Source organism: Pseudorca crassidens, chromosome 18 (assembly GCF_039906515.1).
Source record: "Pseudorca crassidens isolate mPseCra1 chromosome 18, mPseCra1.hap1, whole genome shotgun sequence".
Classification (NCBI taxonomy): Eukaryota; Metazoa; Chordata; class Mammalia; order Artiodactyla; family Delphinidae; genus Pseudorca; species Pseudorca crassidens.
The window spans coordinates 12003047-12026509 of NC_090313.1; the positions used below are offsets into that span (position 1 = coordinate 12003047).

Genomic DNA, 23463 nt, shown 5'->3' on the forward strand with positions numbered 1-23463 from the left:
AAATTTGCACAGAAAGTACTAGGCTGAGCAATGTTCACACACAACACAGTACTTCTGTGGAACGTCACTGCATAATCTTACAATAAAAACTCCGCACACACAGCTCTTAGAATAGCAAAAGAGCAAAACTGACCACGGTCCCCTGTGAAGAAATGAAATGGAAATCTTGTAGGACGGAAAAGTCAGACACTTGGGCTCGGGTCCCCCACTGCCCACCCAGGGGGCCCAGTGCATCTCCGCAGGGGCAGGGGGACCAGAGAGGCTGAGGAGCATGGAGTTGGGACCCCGTTTCCCACCACAACACAGGCCTTCGCCCCTGGGTTCCCTGCGGCCTTCTGATAACTCCTCCCCTTTACCTTTGGCCTGGAAGTGAGGGGGAAGCGTCACAGGGATCACCTGACAGCCACAATCTTCCTACTGAACTCAAGTGCTATATTCAGAATAAGGGGTTTACAAAGGCTGTGAGGCGGCACCACAGGAACCCAGGGCCTCCGGTTAAAGACCCCGAAAGACATCAAGGCCAGTCTACCGGGCCACTTTTGAAAAGGAGACTTGACCTTAATGCCAATTTAATCTCACGGGGAGACACTGCATCACCACCAAGGCTCCTGAGAAGTCTGGGGGGTCAACATCCTTACCTTGAATGTTGACAGTGTTAGGAGAGCAGCTGCGGTTTCCCAGGAACCCCGGGTAGTTGGGGAGAGCTGGGTGGACCTGGCTTTGGGGACATTTAGTGGTTTGGAAAGACAATTCTGGCCCCATAGGAGGAATCCTGGCCTCGCACAGTGGCCCCGACATGGTCGGAGCTGCGGGGAGTGGGGCAGGAGGCAGGCGGCCAGGACAGTCCCCAGGGGAAAGTCTGGAGGTGGAACACATGAAACTTTCCTTCTTTCCTCCCACTGCCCCTGCAGGTTGCATGTGGGGCTGGAATTCCCCAGCAGGCTATCAGAGCCCAGCTCTAGAGCAGCCAGAGGGACAGATGCTAACTGTGGGAGGGGTGACCCGATTCCAGGAGCAGCCCTGGGCAGGGCCTGAGGGACTGGAGCACAGGTGCTCAAGTTCCCTAAAATGTTTACCTTTTGAATCCGAACTCAGTCTAGGTTTATGAATCAGGACTTCGAAGGCAGGGTTTCCTTTATCTGGGAAGGGGAGGGGTGGCTCACTGTGGACAATTTCTTCTTTCTTATTTTACAATCTGGAATCTGCTCACTTGCACATCAGGCCCAATCTGATAACTTTTGCACAAAACCAAAAGCCTAAATGATCTTTTCTTAGGAAACCAAACCGAATGGCTCGCTGATGCACCCCTACGGCACGCGTCCCCATGCATGAACGCAAATGGGGTCCTTTAGGGGTCCCATCAGCCTGAAAGACTTCCGGGTGTCTTGACAAGAGGTGTGGGTGTCCTCAGGAACTCACACTCCGGCGGTGGGTGCTGTTTGTGTCAAATGTGCAGGAAGCAAGAGCAGGTCAGGGGTGGGAACTGCAGCAACTGGTCCGAGAGTGAAGTCAGACGTGGAGGGTGTGCAGGGGTGTGGGTGGGGTCAGGGACGCCCTAGAGGGTGGTGACAGACGAAGGGGGACAATGGCCTGGAAGCTGCAGGAAAAGGATTTAAAATAACGGGTCACCGCTGGGAAGGTGAGACCTTGGCAGCCGCAGGGAACTGGAAGAGATTGAAAGAAGCCAAACCTGAGGGGTCCTGGCTCTGCCACCGTCGGTGCATGTCCAATGGTCACGCCACCTATACGGACCTCGATTTCTAGTAAAGGACTGAAGTCGAGGGTCACCGAGGCTCTTTTCAGCTGGACAAGGCTCTCTCATTTAGGAGGGAATCCTGACAAGAAAACAAACAAGAACTTGGGGTGGTGAATCCTCTTTGCACCTCACCCTGTGATCCCAACAGCGGGCTCTCTCTGCTCCCCATCCTCTGAGAGAGAAGCAGTGAAAAGTCTCGAGTGAGAATTTTGCCTCCGGTTTGATTTCGCTTCACTAGGCGCTCTCTGGAGGTGAGAAGGAACTCAGGAGATGGTGTATTTTTGGATACGGTCGCTCTTTTTTGCACTGGAAGCCCAGAGGGTGGGTTTAGATTTGCTGCAGAGGTCATACACAAATCCGCACTCTTTGGCCCTCTAGTCATGCCCTGCCAGTGACCGTGGTCAAGGACGTCCCATCACTGTCAACTGTACTTACACCTGAGATGGGGACACTCAGATCAAGTCAGGGCCTGTGCTTGGGACCAGCTAGGCTCCCAGAAACTCACCTCAGCCCTATTCTGAGCAGCCTGACGGCCCCAACAAGCCTCAGAATGGGGCCTCACAGGGCCAGTCCTACTTAAAGGAATCAAAGGACTCCTCTCGCTTCAAAGAAAGCACCCAAATCTTCTGAAGAAAGATGAGCAGTCTGATAAAAAAAACATTTTTTTTTGTTTGGATAGTAAAGAATAGTACAGACTAGAACAAAGTTTTATTTAGGTAAGTCTAATAAAGAAACACCAAAAAGTAAAACACATTAAAAACTTTATTGTAAGTACCACGCATGTCTAAATTTGCATCAGTTTGCAACCCTTCTGCTGGCTTTGCAGAACACAATAGTTGCAAGTTTCCTTAAATCTTGCTTTAGATCTTTTCAGGCTCATCTGCTCCGGCCACCCCCTCCTCCCCACGGTGGGGTCAGTCTACCCTGCCTCAGGCTGATATCCGATCACCCCAGGGCCAGGCGGAACCTGCCTCCAGAGGGGCTGGCCCTGCAGCTAGGACGCCCCGTACTGCTCCAGTGAGCCCACTCTTCTCTTTGTCCCATTTTTACTCCTAGCCTGAGTGGCTAACTGTGCATATTCTAAGCAAAATTAACTCCAGTTAAGTTTCATGGAGTATTCCAGAACCTCGAATCGGTACCTGATTATTATTTTTTAATGGAAGCAGGGAGTAGTTGGGAAAAATCCCCTAGACTGGAGTGGGCTGGAACAGGTGGAAGAGGGTTCAGTTCCCCGTCTCTCCTTCATTGGCCGGGTCTGGCCAACTCTGCGTGTGGCAGATATGAACTGCTCATCCCTAGGGAGGGGGGACCCTGAACTGCCACCCGGGTTTGAAAGCAAATTTGAGGGGGAAAAAAAAAAAGCAATGAAAAAAGTCCATAAAGAAAATTTGACAGGTCCTTTCTGAGTACCAGTCCCCTTTCCGGCGCGTATGATCAGATATAATGTAGGAAGATGCATTATAGTAAAAAGAATATGACAAGAGCAGTAATTTCCCATCTGGAGTGCTGTTCAACTGCTTGCAGAAATCTGTAATTTTAATGCATTTTAAACACAGTAGGAATGGGAGATGAATTCTCCAAACCAAGGAAAATACTCCATAAAAAAATAAAGATAGAAAATACATGCTTCCTTCGTGGCAAACTTATCTTGGATACTTAATGGTAATGATCTTGGAATTAAGGGAGGGAGCAGCGGGGACCACCCTTTGCTCAGGAGGACAGGGAGGACATCTCGCCAGAGAGTGCCAGGTCCTGGGGCTGAGCCGGTAGCAGGACGGCACTGCTGTGGTCAGCAGCCTGCCGGCCCCTGTGCTGTCCGCTGGGACCGTCAGTGCTGCAGCAGGAAGTTGGTGGCCACGTTAAGGTCATTATTTGAAGCTCTCAGGGCTTCCAAAGCGTCACCTCTGGAAAATCCCATCTCCATGAGCCGGGCAACCTGAAAACAGAAACAAAGCCAGAAAAGCCTGATGAGGCTGACGACACTACCACTGACCCACCAGCCCCCAAATGTTCCTCGTGTGAGTTCTGTAGGACAGGTTAAACAGCAACAACAACACAACCGGTTTTCATTTTAGTGTGGAATCTGAAGCTTATAAAATTACAACCGGCTCACCTTTCACGGTGCTCACTATATACAGCCGATAAATACGCGTTTCCTCACTGAGTCCTCACTTTAGAGACGAGGAAGGGGGCTTCTGAGGGTCAGTGACCTGCCAGGGGGCGGCCGAGCTGTGGCGCGGGGCCTGGGAAGCAGGTCTGCACCAGCCACACTCCTTCAGGGTCGAAGTTGACTCCCGAGGAAGAGCGTATCCAAGCTGCAGGCGTCCTGAGGCTGGCGGGCTCCGAGGGTGCACGCGCCTTTGCGTTCCTGTTGGCTCAGGCAGAGCACGGCCTTGGGGAGCCCGCCCCCAACCCCACCCCCGGCGTCTCACGGCAGGTGCAGCGTCCCCGGAGTCCCCGCCGGCCTGCGGGCAGCAGCTGCGCAGAGGGGGCGAAGCCTGGGCAGAACAGCGTGGAGGAGGCAGCTAAAGCCACCGAGGGCAGGGAGGCCGAGGCCTCCATCTTTAAGACCACAAATCCCGAGTCTGTGAACGTAGAGGTTTCCTGTACTTTTACATACAGGCAGTCTCCAAGGTCAAAACAGGCAGCGTTACTACAGTGTATTCGTAACCTGTTTTCCCACTTTAAAATGTATTATAAAAACATTTATGACCCTGGACTAGCCGCAGGTGGTGGTGTTTTTTGTTTTTACTTATTTTGAAATATACTACATTTGCAATAATATATAGTGAAAAGTGATACTCTTACAAATGTTGAGATTTCCAGGAGGTGTGAGTTGACAAGGGGCTGGGGACTTAGTCACCACTTCACCTTCCTTCCGGTAGAACGCGATGCCCTGGGGCTCCCCAGTGGTCAGAGCCCCGCTGCCTCTCCTTCCCCCCAGCTGAGGGGGGTGTGCGTGGGAGGGCGAGGGCAGGTGGGTCAAGCGGGTGGCCGCAGGGGTGACTGAGACCCCAGACTCCTTGTCCCTCAGGGGGCCTTAGGGAGAGGCTAACCGGTTGGGAGGAGACTCGGCCCACTTTTCAGAAGCTGGGGTTCTAGCTGGTGTTTTTTGAAACTGACGCTCTGATCCCTCATCAGTGGATCGTTGAGACTAGGATTAAAAAAAAGCACACAGCGAGGGTCCTCCCTCCAAGGAACCTCATTCCAGTTCTCCACCTCCACACACGCCTCCTAAGGGCCGGCCTGGGGGAGGAGACGGCTGACTTCCAGCTCAACTTCCGGGGGTAATGGACCGACTGACTGCTGGCGTGGGCAGAACGGCAGGGATCCCTGCTTCCATCTCCCGCTCTGGGAAAAAGTGGCCCTTTCGGGAGTCTCAGGAACACTTCTTCACGCACTGGCCGGGATGCAAAGCTCTTCCTCAAGGGAGCCGAATCTGAGTCTAACTAGTTACCGCCCGTGGGACTTCAAAGGCCCTAATTTGTCTTTTGAAGCCACAGGAAACAGCCCCATTCCCTTCTCTGCACGAGGCGCTCAAGTGGCCTCCCCACCTCTGCAGGCACGCAGCTCCTGGTCCGTCCCAGGCTGTGTGGCTCCGTGTCTCCCACCTTTGCTGCCGGTGTGTCCTCTGCTGGGAGGCTCTCCCCTTTGCCCTTGGCCTGGTTAACTCGTCTTTATCCACTGATCTCGCGGCCTGTGGCCCTTTCCCACGTTTCCCAGCCGAGGAGAAACCCAGAGTAGGGGTCTCGTGGTCCCACTGACCGCTGTCCTGTGCTCCTCCCAGCTGTGACTTAGGGCCGACAGCTTCTCCTTACCACCATACTGTAAGGGCCCTGGCTGCCTTCGTTCATCCCTGTGTTTCAGAATCCAGCACTTTCCAGCCTGCCCCTCCCCTTCCAGCGCTCGTCCATTCGTGCTGCTGCAGAATATGGTACTGCTGGCGTGGTCTGCCCAGGGCAGAGGGCGGTTAGACGGTGCCACCCCAGCCCTTGGCACAGTGGGTGTGCGTGCACGTGTGTGCGTGTACACATGTCCCGAGTGTGTAGCTACAGCATCCTGGGGTGGTGAGTTAGCAGGCCTGCTATAAACCCTGAGTGAAATGCGCTCAGGCTGGGCCTCCGAGTACGTTTGTATCTGTTCTTCCAGGGACTGGGAGCATCTCTGTCGAACTTCCTCTGATCGTTTTCTAGCCAACCAAAACTACTGTCAGCTTAAATTCTGTTGTTTCCTGTGCTAGCTCCCTCGAACTCTATCATCCCCACATCTGATTAGCACACTTGCTAAGCTCTACAACTCACGTCACTCAAGTTAAAATGCCAAGCATTCGAGGGCAAAGGCAGGGCCCAGCACTCACCAGCCCTCCCCTTTCCATCCAACGGCTCATCAACAGGTTTCTTGAATTTTAACCAGTTTCAAACTTCGTATTATTATCTGTCGCAATGTCACTACCACTTCTCCCAACGCGGCAAGAAGTGCACATGTCTTGGTGGCATCCTGTGTCAACAGGATCAGTTTGGTGCCTTCAGACCACAAGGCTCTTTACCTCTCACAAGTATCTCCTCGATAATCTATTTCAGGCTTCTGCCACACGTGACGCATGAGTTTTGCCGTTCAATGATCAGAATCCACACTCTTGCCTTTCCTTGGGGTCATTTCACACTGAGTGGCACTCGGGGACCCGCTGGATGTGCGTCAACAGGGAGAGACCACCTCACTGGTCTGGATACTGTGGCCAGGCTATTTCATACACTCCTGGATGGAAATGACCTTTTACAATGCTTATTCCAGTCACTTCCGGTTAAGGACCACTATCTTTAGTGGAGTGAACGTGGCCAGTGAGGGGGTGGGCAGCTCTGCCTGCCTTGTCTCTGTCACCCACGGACATGATGCCACGGGCCAACGATGTGGCCGCTCTCAGTGACGGTGAACAGTGTGGCAAATGCTACACTCGCTGTCACCTCTGTCACCTCTAGTACTTCAAGCGTAGCTAACGCCTGGCTGCTCCTTTGCACCCAGCCGAGAGGAGCAAATCCACCTGTATGGCAATTCACGATTCATAACCTGGAGCTGATGCCGTGTGAGCCTCGCCCCGGCGCTGGTACCGGGCGGGGCTGCCGGCCACAGCTTCCAACTGTACTGGAGTTCTCTCTCCACCGACTCCCGAGTCTGGTCCAAAATCCAGGAGATGCTGAGCACAGGTTGCTGCACACACAGAGCAGAGCAGCCGTGGCACTGCGGCCCTGAGGGAAAAGCTCTGGCCGGGCCGCCCCCGAGGGCTGATGTCTGGTGTGAGGAGAAACGCGTTCTCTGCACACAAGGCTTCCTCCGGGTTCATTCTCTCCTCAGAAACACAACCACACGTGCCGTCACTGGCTTTGACAGCTGAGCTGGGTTTTTCTCAGGTCTCCGCTGAAAAGGATGTTTGCTGTCCTGTGCAGGCAGTGGCTGAGTGGCCATCACAGCCCTTTGCCTAAAGCTGGCTTTGGAACCTTTTGCATTTCTTCAGGGGTGAGAAGACGAGTGTGATCAGAGGATTTTCACTGCTGGATGACCCGGTACTTTGACCAGATGAGAAAGCTCACAAAGTAGAAACAGCGTTAACGCTATTTAAAAACTGAACAAGCACAGGAAGAAAGGGCATCTGTAAGTTTCCTTTAGTGTCCAAAACTGTAAACATCTACAAAACTGAAATGGCACGCTCGGGCGTGGGTATGAGGATAACAGTCAGAAAACCAGAAGGACAGAGAGAGGGGTTCCGACGGTCATCCTGCAGAGGACAGCACTGGCTGGGGCGGCCGCAGCCAGGCAGGGGGCTGTGCCTCCCTCCCACTGCTGCCCTTCCTCGGGGGCTCAGCAGCGCACGGCCAGGATGGTAAGGGCCGCAGCAGAGAGCTGCAGCCCCTGTGGTGGACACCGAGAATCACCGTCGTGGTCCTCCGTGGTTGGAACTTGTGCCCCTACTACCTCAAGGTAATTCTTACTCAAGAAAATGAATAAAACCCCACTTTAACACTCTGCTACTCTTTGACACAAGTGAAGTAGGACATTCATTCCAATGAGATTTATAGCAATTCCTCTCAGTTTGAAACACTCCTTTGCTTGTTTTGTTCAAAGACTGTGGTTTTCTTTAACTTCCCTTTAGCTAAGGGTGTCAGAAACAAATCGTTTTTGGGGTTCTTACTTCCCCAATTCTGACTCTTGCAGAAAACAACGCCCACCTGAAAGGTAGTCCCGACCAGGCCCCTGTGGGCTGCCCATGGTGGCTGGCCGCTTCCCAGGCCATGTGCGCACCCTGCCGGGAGGAGTGACCCCAGAGAGGCCCTGGGAGGTAGGCTTGCCCTTCCCTGCCCTCATTATAGCTGTCATTTGTCACCAGTCAGGGCAAGCTCAATGCCAGAGCCCTGTGGGTCAGTGCCACTCTCATTCCCTATCAGCTGACCCCCTCTCTCCTCCTTGGAACTGCTGAACCCCTGTGATCCCACGGCTGGCTGAGTGGACTGGACCTGCTTATCTTATGCTCCCGCCCGGCCGCAGGTGGCTCAGCGGCCCCTCATCTTTGTACTCTCCTGCTTGCTTCAGGGTTTAGTCCTGAGAAGGCCCTGGCTACAGGCTGGGGGGGCTCGTTTGCTTGCATCTTTCAGGACTCAGCAGAATTAGGCACCCCTGAAAGTTGGTTTATTTGACTGCCACTCAATATTTCATTCTAATGGATAACATGTTCTAACACTAGCACTAGAGATTAGAGGTGGAAAGGTCTGATGAAGGACCAACCTCTAACATATTTTTAAGTGAAAAAAATTGTTCTTTTGAAAAAGAAGCCCTCCAACCACACCTTCACGTTCAGCCCTGCTCTAACCGCCACTGGGGCACCTGCTGTGTGTCAGGCTCTGTGCCAGGAGGGAAATGCGGAAGAGATGCTACTGGCCCTCATGGAGCTCACCGTCCGCCAGGGAACCAGATGACATGGGCGTCTCTATACCAACACCCAACTCACTGTGGTCCAGATACTCAGAGCAGAAGCACTAAGTTTTCATAAGGTGAGCATTTTGGAGTTTAGACAGGTTTCTCAGAGGCAGTGGTGAGGACTCCAGAGATGAGGAGAGAGACTCACCGAGATTCAGATTCTCTCATACTGAATACATTTCACTACTTATCCGCTATGACTGCGAGGGTCTGTGTGCCATCTCTCTTGGGCCGACGGATATTTCAGAGGACATGAATGGAATCCACACGACGGGTCTCACGTATTATAAACGTACGAAGTGGTACCATATCTCGAGTGGGCAAGAGTCTCATAAGCACCTGCACTGTAACATGTTCCCTGGGCAGGGATGGAAGACATTGCATACGTGGTTATGAGCATAACATGCCCCTTCTTCCACATCGAGTCCATCCTCCAGGGAAATCCAACACTGGGATTCCCTGTTTAAAATCCTGTATTGTTCCTTAATGCCTATAGCACGGAAGCAGAGGTCCATGCCCCGCTGAGGACCGCTGGGAAGCCTCCCTACTTCTTCCCCACGTGAAGCCCCTGCCCCGGCAGTCACTCTCCGCTCCAGCCTCACCCACCTGTGCTTCCCCAGATCTGATGTGCTTTTCACCAGGCCACATCTTTACAAAGAGCACTGCCCCCCACCCTCCCACACTGGCAATCCTTCAGCAGCATCGGAAGATTTGCTCACAGTTGGCAAGAGCTGCCCCTGAGCCAGGCTCCACGCTGGGCTCTGCATCACGTGCAGGCAGGAATTGCTTGCCTTACCTATCTCCGTAGTTCAAGAACCTAGCCCAGTAGTTAGACTGGGCAGAGCGGACAGCTGATAACTGCTGGCTGACTACAAGGAAGGAAAGACGTGGCTGGAAGTGAGGAAGTCAACATTTGTGAAATCCATGTTTGTCCTCCTTTCGTTAAATGCCAGCATTGGCTCAGTTAGTCCTGTTTAACTTCCCTTTCCGATTTCACCTGTGCGTCCCATTAAGCATAAACCGAAGGGACACCTTCTAAGCTTGGGGAGGGCTTAAGAGAGACAAACTTGGGAAGCTTTTTTCCCTTTTGATTTAAAACAAAAAAAAATGAGGCCAATATGACAAAATTTCATTATTTGTTAATTTTGCGTATGGGTGTAATATGAAAATCCTTGGTTAAGAAGAAAAAGATAAAAAGAGACAGAAACGCAGTAATGCATACACTTATTTTTAAGATACTAGTAGGGTTTGGGGTGGCATCTGCAAGGGGTGATGAACTGGCAAAGGTGCTTGTTGAAAAATAGTAGGAGTGGATCGTGAAGAACTAAAAATCCAGAAACTTAATAGCAATAGTAGAAAAGGTGGCAAACATTTCTATGGCCATATGTTAGAGTCTTACTAGACTTAATGGGGGATGCACATTCTTTCTTATAATATTCTTTGTTTTCAAAATAGATGGACTACATTTCCTATCTTTAATAACTCTCACTAAAATTCCTGAAGTATTTGCTCACATCAGAAAAAACTCAAATAATCACTTCTCTTTTCCTTGGTTTAGAAAATTACTAAGTTTCTTAAATGCATTTAAATCACATGACTGATGTTTAAATAAAGTACAGCACATCTAATTGAAAAATTAAGCATAAAAAGGTTTTGTTAATTCAAACTATCTTAATGTTACTAACAAATAATTTTTTTAAAAAATAAATTTATTTACTTAAGTATTTTTGCCCGCATTGGGTCCTCGTCGCCGTGTGTGGGCTTTCTCCAGTTGCCATGAGCGGGGGTCACCCCTTGTCGTGGTGCGCGGGGCCTCTCCCTGGGGGGGCCCCTCCCACCGTGGAGTATGGGCTCCAGAGCGCAGCCTCAGCAGTTGTGGCGAACGGGCCCAGCTGCTCTATGGTACGTGGGATCCTCCCGGACCAGGGCCCGAACCCGCGTCCCCTGCATTGGCAGGCGGATTCCCAACCACTGTGCCACCAGGGAAGCCCCAAATAATATTTTAGACAGTGTCTAGCCTCCAACTAACCAAGAGATCATATGTAACTATACACTTGTAAACGTTACTGTAAATGTCTTGAGCTAAGAACAACATCCTTCTTCTCTTTTACAGTCTCTTGAGCACCTACCACAAAAACTACTGAGGGTCTACAGAGATAATGTTGAGGGGGACCTCCGTGTCTTAATGCGGGGCAGTCTGTAAGGCCATTTCGGGATAATCAAGAAATAGAAAAGACAAGATCTAGAAAAGTCAATGAATAAGGAAGCATGTTAAAAACAACCTCTCACGTATTTACGTCTTTTCATAACAGAGCCAAGAAGAAGTAAATGATATTTAGAACTGATACCGACATCGTGTTAACCTCGCTCTCGTCATTCTGGGAGGATCAAGGAGAATGATTCATTAAAAAAAAAAAACAACCCTAAAGACTTCAGTTACACACATTCACCTTGTTATCATTTTTTGACAGTTTTTTTCCCTCAAGTGTCAAAACTAAGAACTATTTCACCTTTAAATACTTTCTATCATCAACGGCTGCTCTGTTGTGAGGGATGTGACCTGGGTTCTATCAAGGAAACAGTAATATAACAGAACTTTCTTTTCACCTGAATTTGAGAGTATTAGTTTATTTTTTAATCTGTTATTATAAATGCCTTACAAATGCTGAGTTACTCGGCTTTATTTTTTAATCGTGGGGCTAACAGTTTTTTGGAAATTCACTAATGGAGGTGGAAGAGAACTATAGGCTCCTTAATCCATCTCTCAACCCTAACGAGCTGCTCAAAGGATGAGTCTGAGCTGAGAAGTTAAGGGTGAGGGGTTGGGTCAGCTCGTCAGGCATATTCCATTGGTTTCTCTCACTTGTGGTGGCCTAACCCAGAGGTGCCAGTGGGGGCCCTGCCCAGAAGCCCCTCCTGAGTTCCAGAAAAAGTCAGGATACATACAGCTTTGCCACAGAGACCGAGTGCCTTGGGTCGGACTGGCTTTTGTTGGCTCTGGGAACAGGGGATGGGGAAAGTGCGTGGGGTCACTCGCTATGAAACACTGACCTTGATTTGCTTTTATGAGAAGAAAGCAACATTTGCAGTATGAAATTTAAAAGGGTTGTTACTGAAGTGCTCTCAACCTACTAGCTTAGGTTTTCAGAACCTTTCCAGTGTGAAATAATTACAAACTTCTAGAAAAATTTCAAGAAGAGCACAAAGAACCCATTACTCTTCATCCACATTCACCAATTATTACTTTGCCACAGTTGCTTTCTGTCTACACACACACACACACACACAGACACACACTCCCATTTATTTTTCCTGAGCCACCTGAGATTAAGCTGCATACATCCTGTCCCTTTAGATCAACCTATTTCCTCGTTTCCTCTAATCTACAATACATACAATATAATTTCAGAATTGCTGTACTCATACCACCATGAAAGATAAACCCATGAAGAGTTTGAGGTTTGCAGTTCTTTTCTTTTTTCTAAGAGGGCATATTATGTTCAAAAGTTACCGAAATTAATTTTCCCTCTCCCTTTTGATTATATTATTCACTTAAGATACAGCTGGAACATTTATTTCAGTTTCTTTTTAGCTTTATGATTGTCCCCATTGCTGATTTGCTTTTTCAGTATGTAAAACATTAACTTGGTTCCTAAGTGAAAACCATACAAACAGAGAAGCTCCCTGTCCTTCTGCCTCCTTCTCTCCCAGCCTGTGTAGTGAACCAACTTCAGTAAACATGAAATATCACAGATTTAAAAATAAGCGATCACAATGCATTTTTTTTTCAAATTATGCCTTCCTCAAACTCATAAGAACCACAGTAGCCAATAAAGGGCCCAAGTATCTATCACTGGTTTACCTGATACCAGGTGGTTTACCTGATACCAAAATCTTTGTACTTATATGCTTGATTTCTTTCAAGTCTCGTTCACCAAAACTGCTTGGAGTGTGAAGCATGGGTTTAGGGTAAGTACCAGGTGTTACTGATTACCTGCTCCTCCGAAACCTCTAGAGGAGGGGACGCTTGTTGCTCAGACTGCCGACCATCCTGATAGTTTACGTTTCGTCGCTGACGTAGAGGAGGGAAAAGACGGTTCCAGTTGATCATTCCTCCCTAAAAAGAGATCAATGCACAGCGATCAGACAGGGGAGGAGCAGAAACATGGTAACGCACTAAGGAGCTTTCTCCTGCAATGCAGTCACAGCTGCAGACTGGAAATAAAATGTCCGACGGACCTGCTGTGTGCAAGCTGAATCAACAGGCTAAAATCGGCAGCCTGCAGTAGGTGCACAGAGAGCAAAGAAGGTAGCAGGTACTGCCAGGGATCTGTGCAATTTGACTCCAGAAGGCAGTGGAAGACACATGCAGTCACTCCTAACCTCAGCCCCGTGGTGTCCCCACCGACACTGTCCCAACTCCACTGGACTCGGGAAGACGCGAGTGGAGGCTAATTCAGGGCTGGCAACCAGAAACCTGGAGCTTCCTTCAGCAGCTCTTTAAGATGGTGCTTCTCCCCCTTTCTCCTCCAGCTCCTCTTCTCCCTGTTCTTGTTCTTTTTAAAAATTTGAGTAAATTCTGAGCAAGGTCCACGGAGAGAGACTGCAGGTGGAGATAAAACCCAGGTTGGGGGACAGGCTCGGGAATGTGAAGGTAAACCTCACACACAGGGACAAGAGGTTCACACCTGTCCTCTGTGTGGCTTTATGGATAACTTCACATTGGTGGCGATGTCATTTCTTGCCTTTTCTATGTCATCAATGAAAAAAAGCCACTATGTGGCTAGACAGGCAGCCTCCTCCACCGCATGCACCGCTTTTTAAAAGCACTGCATGATGCTTTTAAAAACTTGACTTTTGGGCTTCCCTGGTGGCGCAGTGGTTGAGAATCTGCCTGCCAATGCAGGGGACACGGGTTCGAGCCCTGGTTCGGGAAGATCCCACATGCCGCGGAGCAACTAGGCCCGTGAGCCACAACTACTGAGCCTGCGCATCTGGAGCCTGTGCTCCGCAACAAGAGAGGCCGCGATAGTGAGAGGCCCGCGCACCGCGATGAAGAGTGGCCCCCGCTTGCCGTAACTAGAGAAAGCCCTTGCACAGAAGCGAAGACCCAACACAGCCATAAATAAATAAATTAAAAAAAAAAAAACAAAAAAAACAAACTTGACTTTTTTACCTATATGCCACCTTTTAAATTTATCAACTTAAATCTGTTTCTGGAGGTCTTCTAGTTCTGGAAGATTTAGAGACTAAGAAAACCTAAGATTTTTCCTATTATAATACAGGAAAATTATAATACCTAAACATGCTAGATAAAATTTAAAAATATTTCATATGCATAGCTGAACATAAAGGGAAGATGGAGGCCCCAAGGTGCCAGAAACAAGCTCTGGAAAACCAGGGCAGTAAAGAAGAGAGGATATGGTGAGAGGGGGAGCACATCCTGCTAGTCCAGAGCTACTTGGGTGTTTTTTTTTTTTTTTTTGCGGTACGCGGGCCTCTCACCGTTGTGGCCTCTCCCGTTGCGGAGCACAGGCTCCGGACGCGCAGGCTCAGCGGCCATGGCTCACGGGCCCAGCCGCTCCGCGGCATGTGGGATCCTCCCGGACTGGGGCACGAACCTGCGTCCCCTGCATCGGCAGGCGGACTCTCAACCACTGCGCCACCAGGGAAGCCCGCTACTTGGGTTTTATCACCTATTTGGGTTCAGGAGAGGAGGCCTTGGGTCTGAAAGAGGCAGTGACTTTAAGCTCATTACCTCCTTAAAGGCACAACCTCAAATGGCAGCACCCCCAGTGAGAGAGGATGAGAAAAAAACCAACCAAAGAGCAGATTTTCCTGAGGGAGGGAGCAGAAATCTCGGTCTGCCTGAGAGGTGAGAACTGCAGGGAAATTTGGGGTTCAAGTTACACCACATATCTGCTCTAAGAACCCATCGAAAAGTACATAAAATTCGTTCTGGGATTGGAGATGGATACACCCAAGGAGCCAAGCAGAGGCAAATCTAAAGTTATTCTGGAGAGACACTCTCTCATCCTGGAATTAGATGAATTAGATGGGATTCACAGATACAGCTCCAGTGGGGGAAGACTCGGACCCCAAACTACAAAACCCATGAGGAAAACACCCATCATGAGCAGGAGTCAGTGTGTACAATAAACAGGAGGATTAGATCCCCAAGGACGCAAATTTACAACATTCTGAGAAAAGCTATAAAATTAGAAGTTTTAAGATGACTGAGATACAGAAGGAGTTAAAAAAAAAGAATAGGACACTATAAAAAAAGATAGTTTTTTTAAAAAATAGGGAAACTAAAAATAGAGATATTATGCAAAACTGTTCTGGAGAGATACTGGTAGAAATAAATTCAAATATATTAATGATCACACTAAATATACACTGACAAACTCGCAAGCTGAAAGGCTGAGACTGTCAGTTTTGAAATCTCTCCCATTCCCCCCAACCCAACAATAGACAAACTGAAAATATAAAGACATAGACAAGTTGATGTAAAGAGATGGAAAAAGAAATATTAAAGCAAACTGATGTTTCTATATTCATGTCAAATAAACAGACCTCAAGGGCAAAAGAGGCATTATTAGGGATAAAACCACTAAAATACATTGATATTATTTATATATAACATTACAGCATCAAAATACAGAAAGTAAAATTTAACAAAATTACAAGTGAAGTGGAAACATCTAGACATATATTTAATTTTTAGCATATACTGATAGATCAAGCAGACAGACAATTAATAACAATATAGAACATAAATAACAAGTTTGTCTAGATGGACATCTATAGCCTGCACTCAATTTTTAGAGAATATACATTCTTTTCTGTTATAAGTAAATTATTTATTAAAAAAGTGACAGTGCACTAAGTCCTATATAAAATATCTGCAAATACCAAAACATAAATATTATACAGACTATATTCTCTGACTACAATGCAACTAAAAATAAATATCAAAATTATAATTAATATAAAACAAACAAAAATGCACACATTTGAGATCAAAAATGAAAAATCATAATGGAAGTTAGAAGATATCTAAAAGTGAATAAAATTGAGACTACTACCAATCAAAGCTTGTGGGATATAATTAAGTAGTTGATGTAATTTTAAAATATTGAGCTTAAAGAAAATGAAGACTGAAAATTAAACAGTTAAATACAATTTAAGAAGTTAGAGAAGGTAACAATGGTCTAAAGAAATTGGTAAGAATGAAGTACAGAGCAAATGTTAATAAAGTGGGAAACAGAGACACAACAGAAGGAATCAATGAAAACCCAATGCTGACTGTTGAAAAAGTCAAATAAAATGAATAAACCTGATGCTTAGTGAAATGACAGAGAAAGAAGCACAAATTATATTAGGAATAACACAAGGAACATAATGACAGATATTAAGTAAGAATACTTTATTTGTGCTAACAACTTTGATGAAATAGACAATTTTCTAGAAAAATATAACTTGCCAAAACTCAAGAAGGAATAGAAATTGGTAATCAGTTTTTTGTTTTTTGTTTTTTTTTCCTGTACGCGGGCCTCTCACCGTTGTGGCCTCTCCCGTTGCGGAGCACAGGCTCCAGACGCACAGGCTCAGCGGCCATGGCTCACGGACCCAACCGCTCCGTGGCACGTGGGATCCTCCCGAACCAGGGCATGAACCCGTGTCCCCTGCATCGGCAGGTGGACTCCCAACCACTGCGCCACCAGGGAAGCCCTGGTAATCAGTTTTAAAAATTGTTCAGGAACGTCGACTAAAGCTGCACATACGTGGATGCCTCAGCAAATTCCATTCCTGGACAACATAAATGCAAACACATGCTCACCAAGGGCAGGGACCAGAACGTTCTCAGCAGTGTTGCTTGTAAACCTCAAAGACTGGAAACTACCCAAATGCCCATTAAGTAGAATGGATACTTTATAGTATATTCACATGATGTAGTATTATATAGCAGTTCAAATGAACAAACTACAATTATATGCAACAATATGGCTAAATCTCTCAAATAAAATGTTAAATAAAATAAACACCAAAAAGTACATTTGTATGATTACTTTTATATAATGCTAACTTTTCTGTATGTTATACTTCAATAGAAAGTTACAAAAAGAAATAGAAAACCTGATTAGATGTTTAGCCATTAATGTAATTGAAATAATACTTAAAAATCTACCCACCAAAAATCTACAGGTGAAGTCTATGAAAATTCTGAGGGCCTGCCATCTTACACAAGTTGTTCTAGAGAACAGAAAAGAAGAAGAGCTCCCCACCTAATTTTTTGAGGCCATATAACGCTGTTTCCAAAAGTCAGAGAAGGCTATTATGAGAAAGAAGAATTATAAAACAATCTATTTTTCATTTATGGAAAGATGCAATAATCCTAAATAAAAGATTAGCAAACTCAATCCAACAATGTTCAAAAAAGATCATCATCTTATCCATTATGATGTACTATATTAGGATTTATCTCAGGAATCTTAGAAAATATAGTAATGTAATTCACACATTAACAGATTAAAGGAGGAAAACCAAATGCTCACATTCAACAGATATAAAAATAATTTAATACAACTTGATGAAGAGACAAGAATGCCTATTATCACCACTTGCATTCAACATGAGTCATGGCATAATGAGGATGAAACCAACCACTTGTGAAAGAAAATGCAGAAGGATGGAAAGGGAGAAACTGTCATCACACATGATGATTGTCTACCTAGAAAATGAGAACCAATGAGTACAAAATAAAAAAAAAAAGTAACATTCCTTGCCTGTGATCACTGAGAAAATATAAGTGCAAAAAATTCCTATTTACAAAGAGAAATAAAAACCATTAGGTACTTAGGAATTAAATCTAACAAAAAATTTGCAAGATCTCTATGAAAAATGGTAAACTTGATTGAAGGATATCAGAAGACCTAAATAAGTGGAAAGACAGCACATTCCTGCCTGGAAGACTCAATACTGTCATCTTTTCACACTCGGCCAATTCCAGGCTGTAGCAGAGACTGCTGGTTGACTTTCAATATCCACATTCTCTTTCCTTTAAAAATAGGACTTTTTTTGGGGGGAGTGACGCACAGTTAGTACATTTCTCAGCTTCCCCCACGAGGACTCAGTTCTGCTATTGGTATGCAAGCAAAAAGGGCACCTGGGACCTCCAGAAGAGATCTCTTTTTATTTCTTTTAAATGAGTTAAATTAAAAAAAAATTATCTACAATGTTGTGTTAATTTCTGCTGTACAGTAAAGTGATTCAGTTACACATATATATATTCTTTTTCATATTCTTTTCCATTATGGTTTATTACAGGATATTGAATATAGTTCCCTGTGCTCTACAGTAGGACCTTGTTGTTTATCCATCTTATAAAATTAGTTTGCATCCGCTAATCTCAAACTCCCAATCCATCCTTCCCCCACCCCATTCCAGAAGAGATCTTAAAGGGAGGGATGCACCCTTCCTCATTGTTTCCTCCTCCTTCCTGGAGCCCAGGCGGGCTGAGGACAGGGCAAGAGCCAGAGAAAAGGAGCCTCGGGGTGCAACTTCATGCAGGGGCCCCACCAGCTCGGGGCTATCAACCTGACTTCTTTTAAACGAGACAAACTTCTGCCTTGTTTAGGTTTCTGTGATTTTGTTTTCTGTCATATGGAGCTAAACCTATTCCTAATGGGTATATATTCAAAATTCACACACACGCGCATGTGCGCTTTGGTTGAACGAGACAACCTCAAGGGTCAAGACTAGACCTGAATATTTTCAAGAAGTATAAGGGAGGGTTTTTTTTTCTACTAGTTATTAGGACTTACTGTTAGACTACAAGAATGAAAGTAGGACGGTATTAGCACATGATAGGTAAACAGGTCAAAGAAACAGGAGAGACAGTCAACAAATCAAAAGTAAACATGGGCACTTGGTATATGATGGAGGAAACATTGTAAGTCAGCAGGAAAAAGACACACCACTTAATGAACAGTACTAGGACAAATGGTTATAGAGATGGAAAAAGAGAGGACCTCCCTGGTGGTCCAGTGGTTGGGACTCTGTACTTCCAATGCAGGGGGCATGGGTTCGATCCCTGATTGGGGAACTAGGATCCCTGGGGAACTAGGATCCCACATGCTGTGCGGCATGACCAAATAAATAAATTAATTTAAAAAAAGAGATAAAATTTGACCTTTACTTCATATCGTATACAAAAACAAATTTATTTTATAATAAACCCCACAGGGACTTCCCCAGCGGTCCAGTGGCTACGACTCCGTTCTTCCAATGCAGGGGGTGCGGGTTCGATCCCTGGTCGGGGAACTAAGATCCCACACGCCGCGTCGTGCAGCCAAAAAATAAACAACAACAACAATGTGATTAAACCAGCCAAGATGACTAAATATAAAAATAAAATAAAATAAAATAAACCCCATAGATTAAAGATTTAAATCTGGAAAGCTAAACTGTTAAAAATTTTAGAAGAAATAAGAGGCATTCTTTATGTTGCTGGGATAGGAAAGGATTTCTAAAACAAAAATATAAAGGATCAATCATAAAAAAGGATTGCTAACAATTACTACAAACAAGAACTTTTGTATGATTAAAAAAATAAAGCTAGAAGGCAAAGTACAGATTAAGAGAAAATGTTTGTAACATATAACTGACAAAACAGTATCCAGAATATGTAAAGAATCAATGAGAAAAAATAAATAATACAAGAGAAAAGCGGACGTATATGAATAAATGTATATGAATAAACAATTTACAGAAGAGGAAACCCTGAGTCAATAAACATAAGAAAAGATGTTCAACCCCACTAGCATTAGGAAATGCAAATTAAAACAGCAATAAGTCATTTCATACCTGTAAGACTGGCAAAAATAAAACGTCTAACAATACCAAGGATACGGATGATGTGAAGGAAATAGGAACTCCATATATTGTTGATGAGAGTTTAAATGGGCACAAACATTTTAGAGGACAATGTGTCAAGATCTAGTAAAACTGAGGATGTTCTGATCTAGGAATTTCATCTCCAGGGAGCTATGAGTGCCTAATGGGGCATTTATGAGGATATTCTGTGAAGCACTGATTATAATATTAAGTAAGCAAATGTAAAAAATTCAACTGTCCCTAAAGAGGGAAATAAATTATTAAGTGGTTCTATTATATATGTGCAGCTAGAATAAATGAACTAGATCTAATGGATAAATCTCAAAAATACAATGAACAAAGAAAGTTGTATAAGAATATGGATGTACAATACCATTTACATAAATTAAAATATATTTAGAATAGTATACTATTTAAACTATTTTACGGATAGTTTACATATACACAGTTTACATATACATACGGCAATTAGTGGTGATTCTGCTTCCCAGGGGATATTTGGCAATGTCTGGAGGCATTTTTGGTTGTCTTGGGTTGGGGGTGGGAGGTTGGGGACATGATGGTGGTGCTGTTGGTATTCAGCGAGTAGAGGCCAGGGATGCTGCTAAACATCCTATGAGGCACAGGACAGACCCCGCGACAAAGGATGGCCTGGACCAAAATGCCCACAGTGTCCAGGCTGAGAAGCCTTGATATATACTCACAGGTGGCGAAGATACAAACAGGCACCGGCAGTGGATACCATACAAAAGCATCAGACACGACACAACTGCTATGGAACGCTGGGAAGAGGAATGAAACTTTGGCTGATTCTGTAACATTTTATTCTTCAAAGGGAGAGTGAAAGAGTAGGCAAAACAAAACAAAACCAAACCTCAAGCTGTGATAGTAAAAAAGTGCTTAAAAAGCAGAAAGTTACAGGAGCTCTAGGTTCTGGGATGTTTTGACACTAATCTGCTCTTTCTGTAGGTTCAGCCTGAGCCTCTGCAAACAGGAAACGCTTCCTTCACTTTGTCTTCTTCAAAAGCAGTAACCACATATTCAAAAGAGGAAGAAGGAAACAGCTTGCATTTTGAACAGCCATTTTATGTTATTAGTTGTAAGGAGATCTTCAAATGAAGTAAAGTTTCTTGTGAAAATTAATAAACAACTAATTTTCCAACTGAGAGCAGTAAACGTTTGTTAACGGTTCATCAAGTGGAAGTCACATGGAGTAGAACTCCACCTCTAAAGGCCTTGGCGGGTTTCTGAAGGGACGATCAGGTCAGGCAGTGTCTATACCGAGAAGCCTGGTCAGAAGAGCCCCCCAGGGTCCTCTGGGGGCACTTGCAGCTCCCACGGGAGAGAGGAGCAAGGTGCACGTTCTGGTCCTTGCTCCCATGGAGCTCCTGATCTCCTCGGGGAAGGCATGACATCCAGAAAGGGAAAAGCCAGAAGCAGGCAAGATGGTCTGTAACCAGGAAGGAAGCCACGAGGCATCAGTTAAAGGGCACGGCCAAAGCTCGGGGGTAGAACTACAAAGAGGATGGGGGCTTAGCGGAGTTTTCGAGGATGAGGATGATTTCAACAATGCAGAGGAGAACCAGGCATTTTTTTCAGCCTGTTCAAAGACAGGGGACTGAGAATGGGTTATTCCTACTTCAAGGGCCAAAGCAACGCTAAGGTGAAATAACAGAGGAACGAAAAATAGAGGATGCTGAGTGACCGAGAGCAGTCTCCAGTGCCAAAATACCTGGGTTCAAATCCCAGCTCTGCCACTTATTATGTGAACTTAGGCTTCAGTTTTTTTTTTTTAAACTTCTCTGAATCTCAGTTTTCTCATCTGTATTATGGGAATAATAACTATGCTCGCCTCATAAGGATATGAGAAATAAATGAGTTAATATACGTAAAGCATTTAAAACAGAGCTTGAAAACTTCTAAAACCTTATTACATACACATTAGCTATTAGTACTATCCAATATTTGCATTGTATCTTACAGTGGTATTTCTTGCCTTCCCAGCTAGCCTATAGCACCCTGGAGAGCTGCATTGGGGGTAAGATTTGCATGAAACTCCCCAGGTGGCCGGCACAGCTCTCAGCTCAGTGCAGCCTGAGCTGAATCCCCAGCAAAGAATGATTACAGAGCAGGCACAATGAATGTGATGGTTTAGGACAATTAAAATTCTTTCCAAAAGCATCCTCATCTTATTTTTAAAAGGTCAGTCACTGGGGAAAAAAATGCATCCTTTATTCTCCATCTTTGGTGATCTGGAACCCTTTATCAGAGTGCTACGTTTTGAACTGTAAAGCAGGCGGGGCTGCCTCCACGGCACTGTCTGTGGCTGCCTGCGGACCATGTCGGGAAGATTCTGGGGGAGGGTATGGGTTCATCAGGAAACAGTGACATGACTGCTTAGTGATACCTGCCTTGGGCACGGAGGAGGCAAGGTGGCACCTATACAGGAACTACTAACCCTGCTATAGACCATGGCTGTCCAGTATTTTCCACATCATGGCACACACAGAAAGATATATTTGTGTGACACACAGGACAGAGAAAGCTGCATGCAATCAGCCTGGCAGCTTCAGGCCCTTCCCAGCTGCCCCAAAGGCTGAGGGGATCAACACCTCATCCGGCCATCTGTGACCGTGACACGGTGTTCGGGAAGTTCTGCCACAGACCTTAAGGAAATACTTGTACATTTAACGTGAGCAATTTACACCGGGGACGGGCTATCATGGAGTTGAGACGCAGAGGAGACCAGATTGTTTCAGGTGCATCAGTTAAGGTAAAAATCAATGGAATTATTGTGTGTCTACTCAAGTACCTGGTAGTACCCGAAGCCATGAAGCTAAAAAGAGAACTAAGACAATGTCTGTGCCTTCTCGAAGCTCCCTGTCTGGTATCCTAACCATTAAATTGCTTTTTCTTTTTCTTCCAGGTTACTCGTAACACCCTCTGCTTGATCAGTGGTACCTCCTCCGCTGTCCGCCCGCCATGACCCCTGGCTGCACTGGGCCCTACCGTGCCCCTCCCGACACCTCTCTCTGGCTTCTGTGGAATCACACTTTCTTGGTCTTTCAAGCCGTCTGGTCTGAGCGTCCCTCAGAGACGCCTTCTCCGGTTCATGTCCTTTATACGCTGGTGTCCCTTAAGGTTCTGTTAGGATTATTCCTCTTCTCTCTCCACGTCTGTCCCCAGGGTTTTAGTCTCCCTGCATGTGCTGGAGACTCCTACCCGCTTTCCCCCTCCAGGTGCTGCCCCTCAGAGCCACACGACCAACTCTCCTGATGCTTCCCCTTAGGTGTTCCAGAGACATGTCAAATGGAGCGCATCCCAAACAACACTCATCGTCAACCCCGTACCTCCTCCTCTGTCCCCAGTCTTGGGGAATGACACCAATGTCCTTCCACAGCACAAGCCAGCTCACCAGGCTCTGGTAATTATAACTCCTAAATACCTTTGGAGTCCATCCATTTCTCTCCATCCTGACTCTCACTGTCCTATTTTAGATGGCCATCAAGGGCGGGCATGGCTTCAGAGTGATTATCCTGAGATACAAAGCTCATCATGACAACCTAAGTGCCCATCATCAGATGAATGGATAAAGAAGATGTGGCACATATACACAATGGAATATTACTCAGCCATAAAACGAAACGAAATTGAGCTATCTGTAAAGAGGTGGATGGACCTAGAGTCTGTCATACAGAGTGAAGTAAGTCAGAAAGAGAAAGACAAATACCGTATGCTAACACATATATATGGAATTTAAGGAAAAAAATGTCATGAAGAATCTACTTAAAAACTCTTCAATGGTTCCCCGTTGTCTTTTCATTAATCTTAAAATACTTTTT

At 45.9% G+C, this 23463-nt stretch overlaps 1 protein-coding gene across 3 annotated transcripts in view; it reads right to left on the bottom strand.

The window, feature by feature from the left end:
- Positions 1-2500: 2500 nt before the first annotated feature.
- The window catches only part of UBAC2 (UBA domain containing 2), a 151187-nt gene continuing 130224 nt past the window's right edge, over positions 2501-23463 (bottom strand). For all 3 annotated transcript variants that reach the window (XM_067712918.1, XM_067712917.1, XM_067712916.1), the window contains 2 exons: positions 12717-12839; positions 2501-3692 (listed from right to left, as the gene is read on the bottom strand). In XM_067712918.1, the coding sequence (XP_067569019.1) occupies positions 3585-3692; positions 12717-12839 (231 nt within the window). In that variant the 3' untranslated portion in view covers positions 2501-3584. The remainder of the gene's footprint in view (positions 3693-12716; positions 12840-23463) is intronic.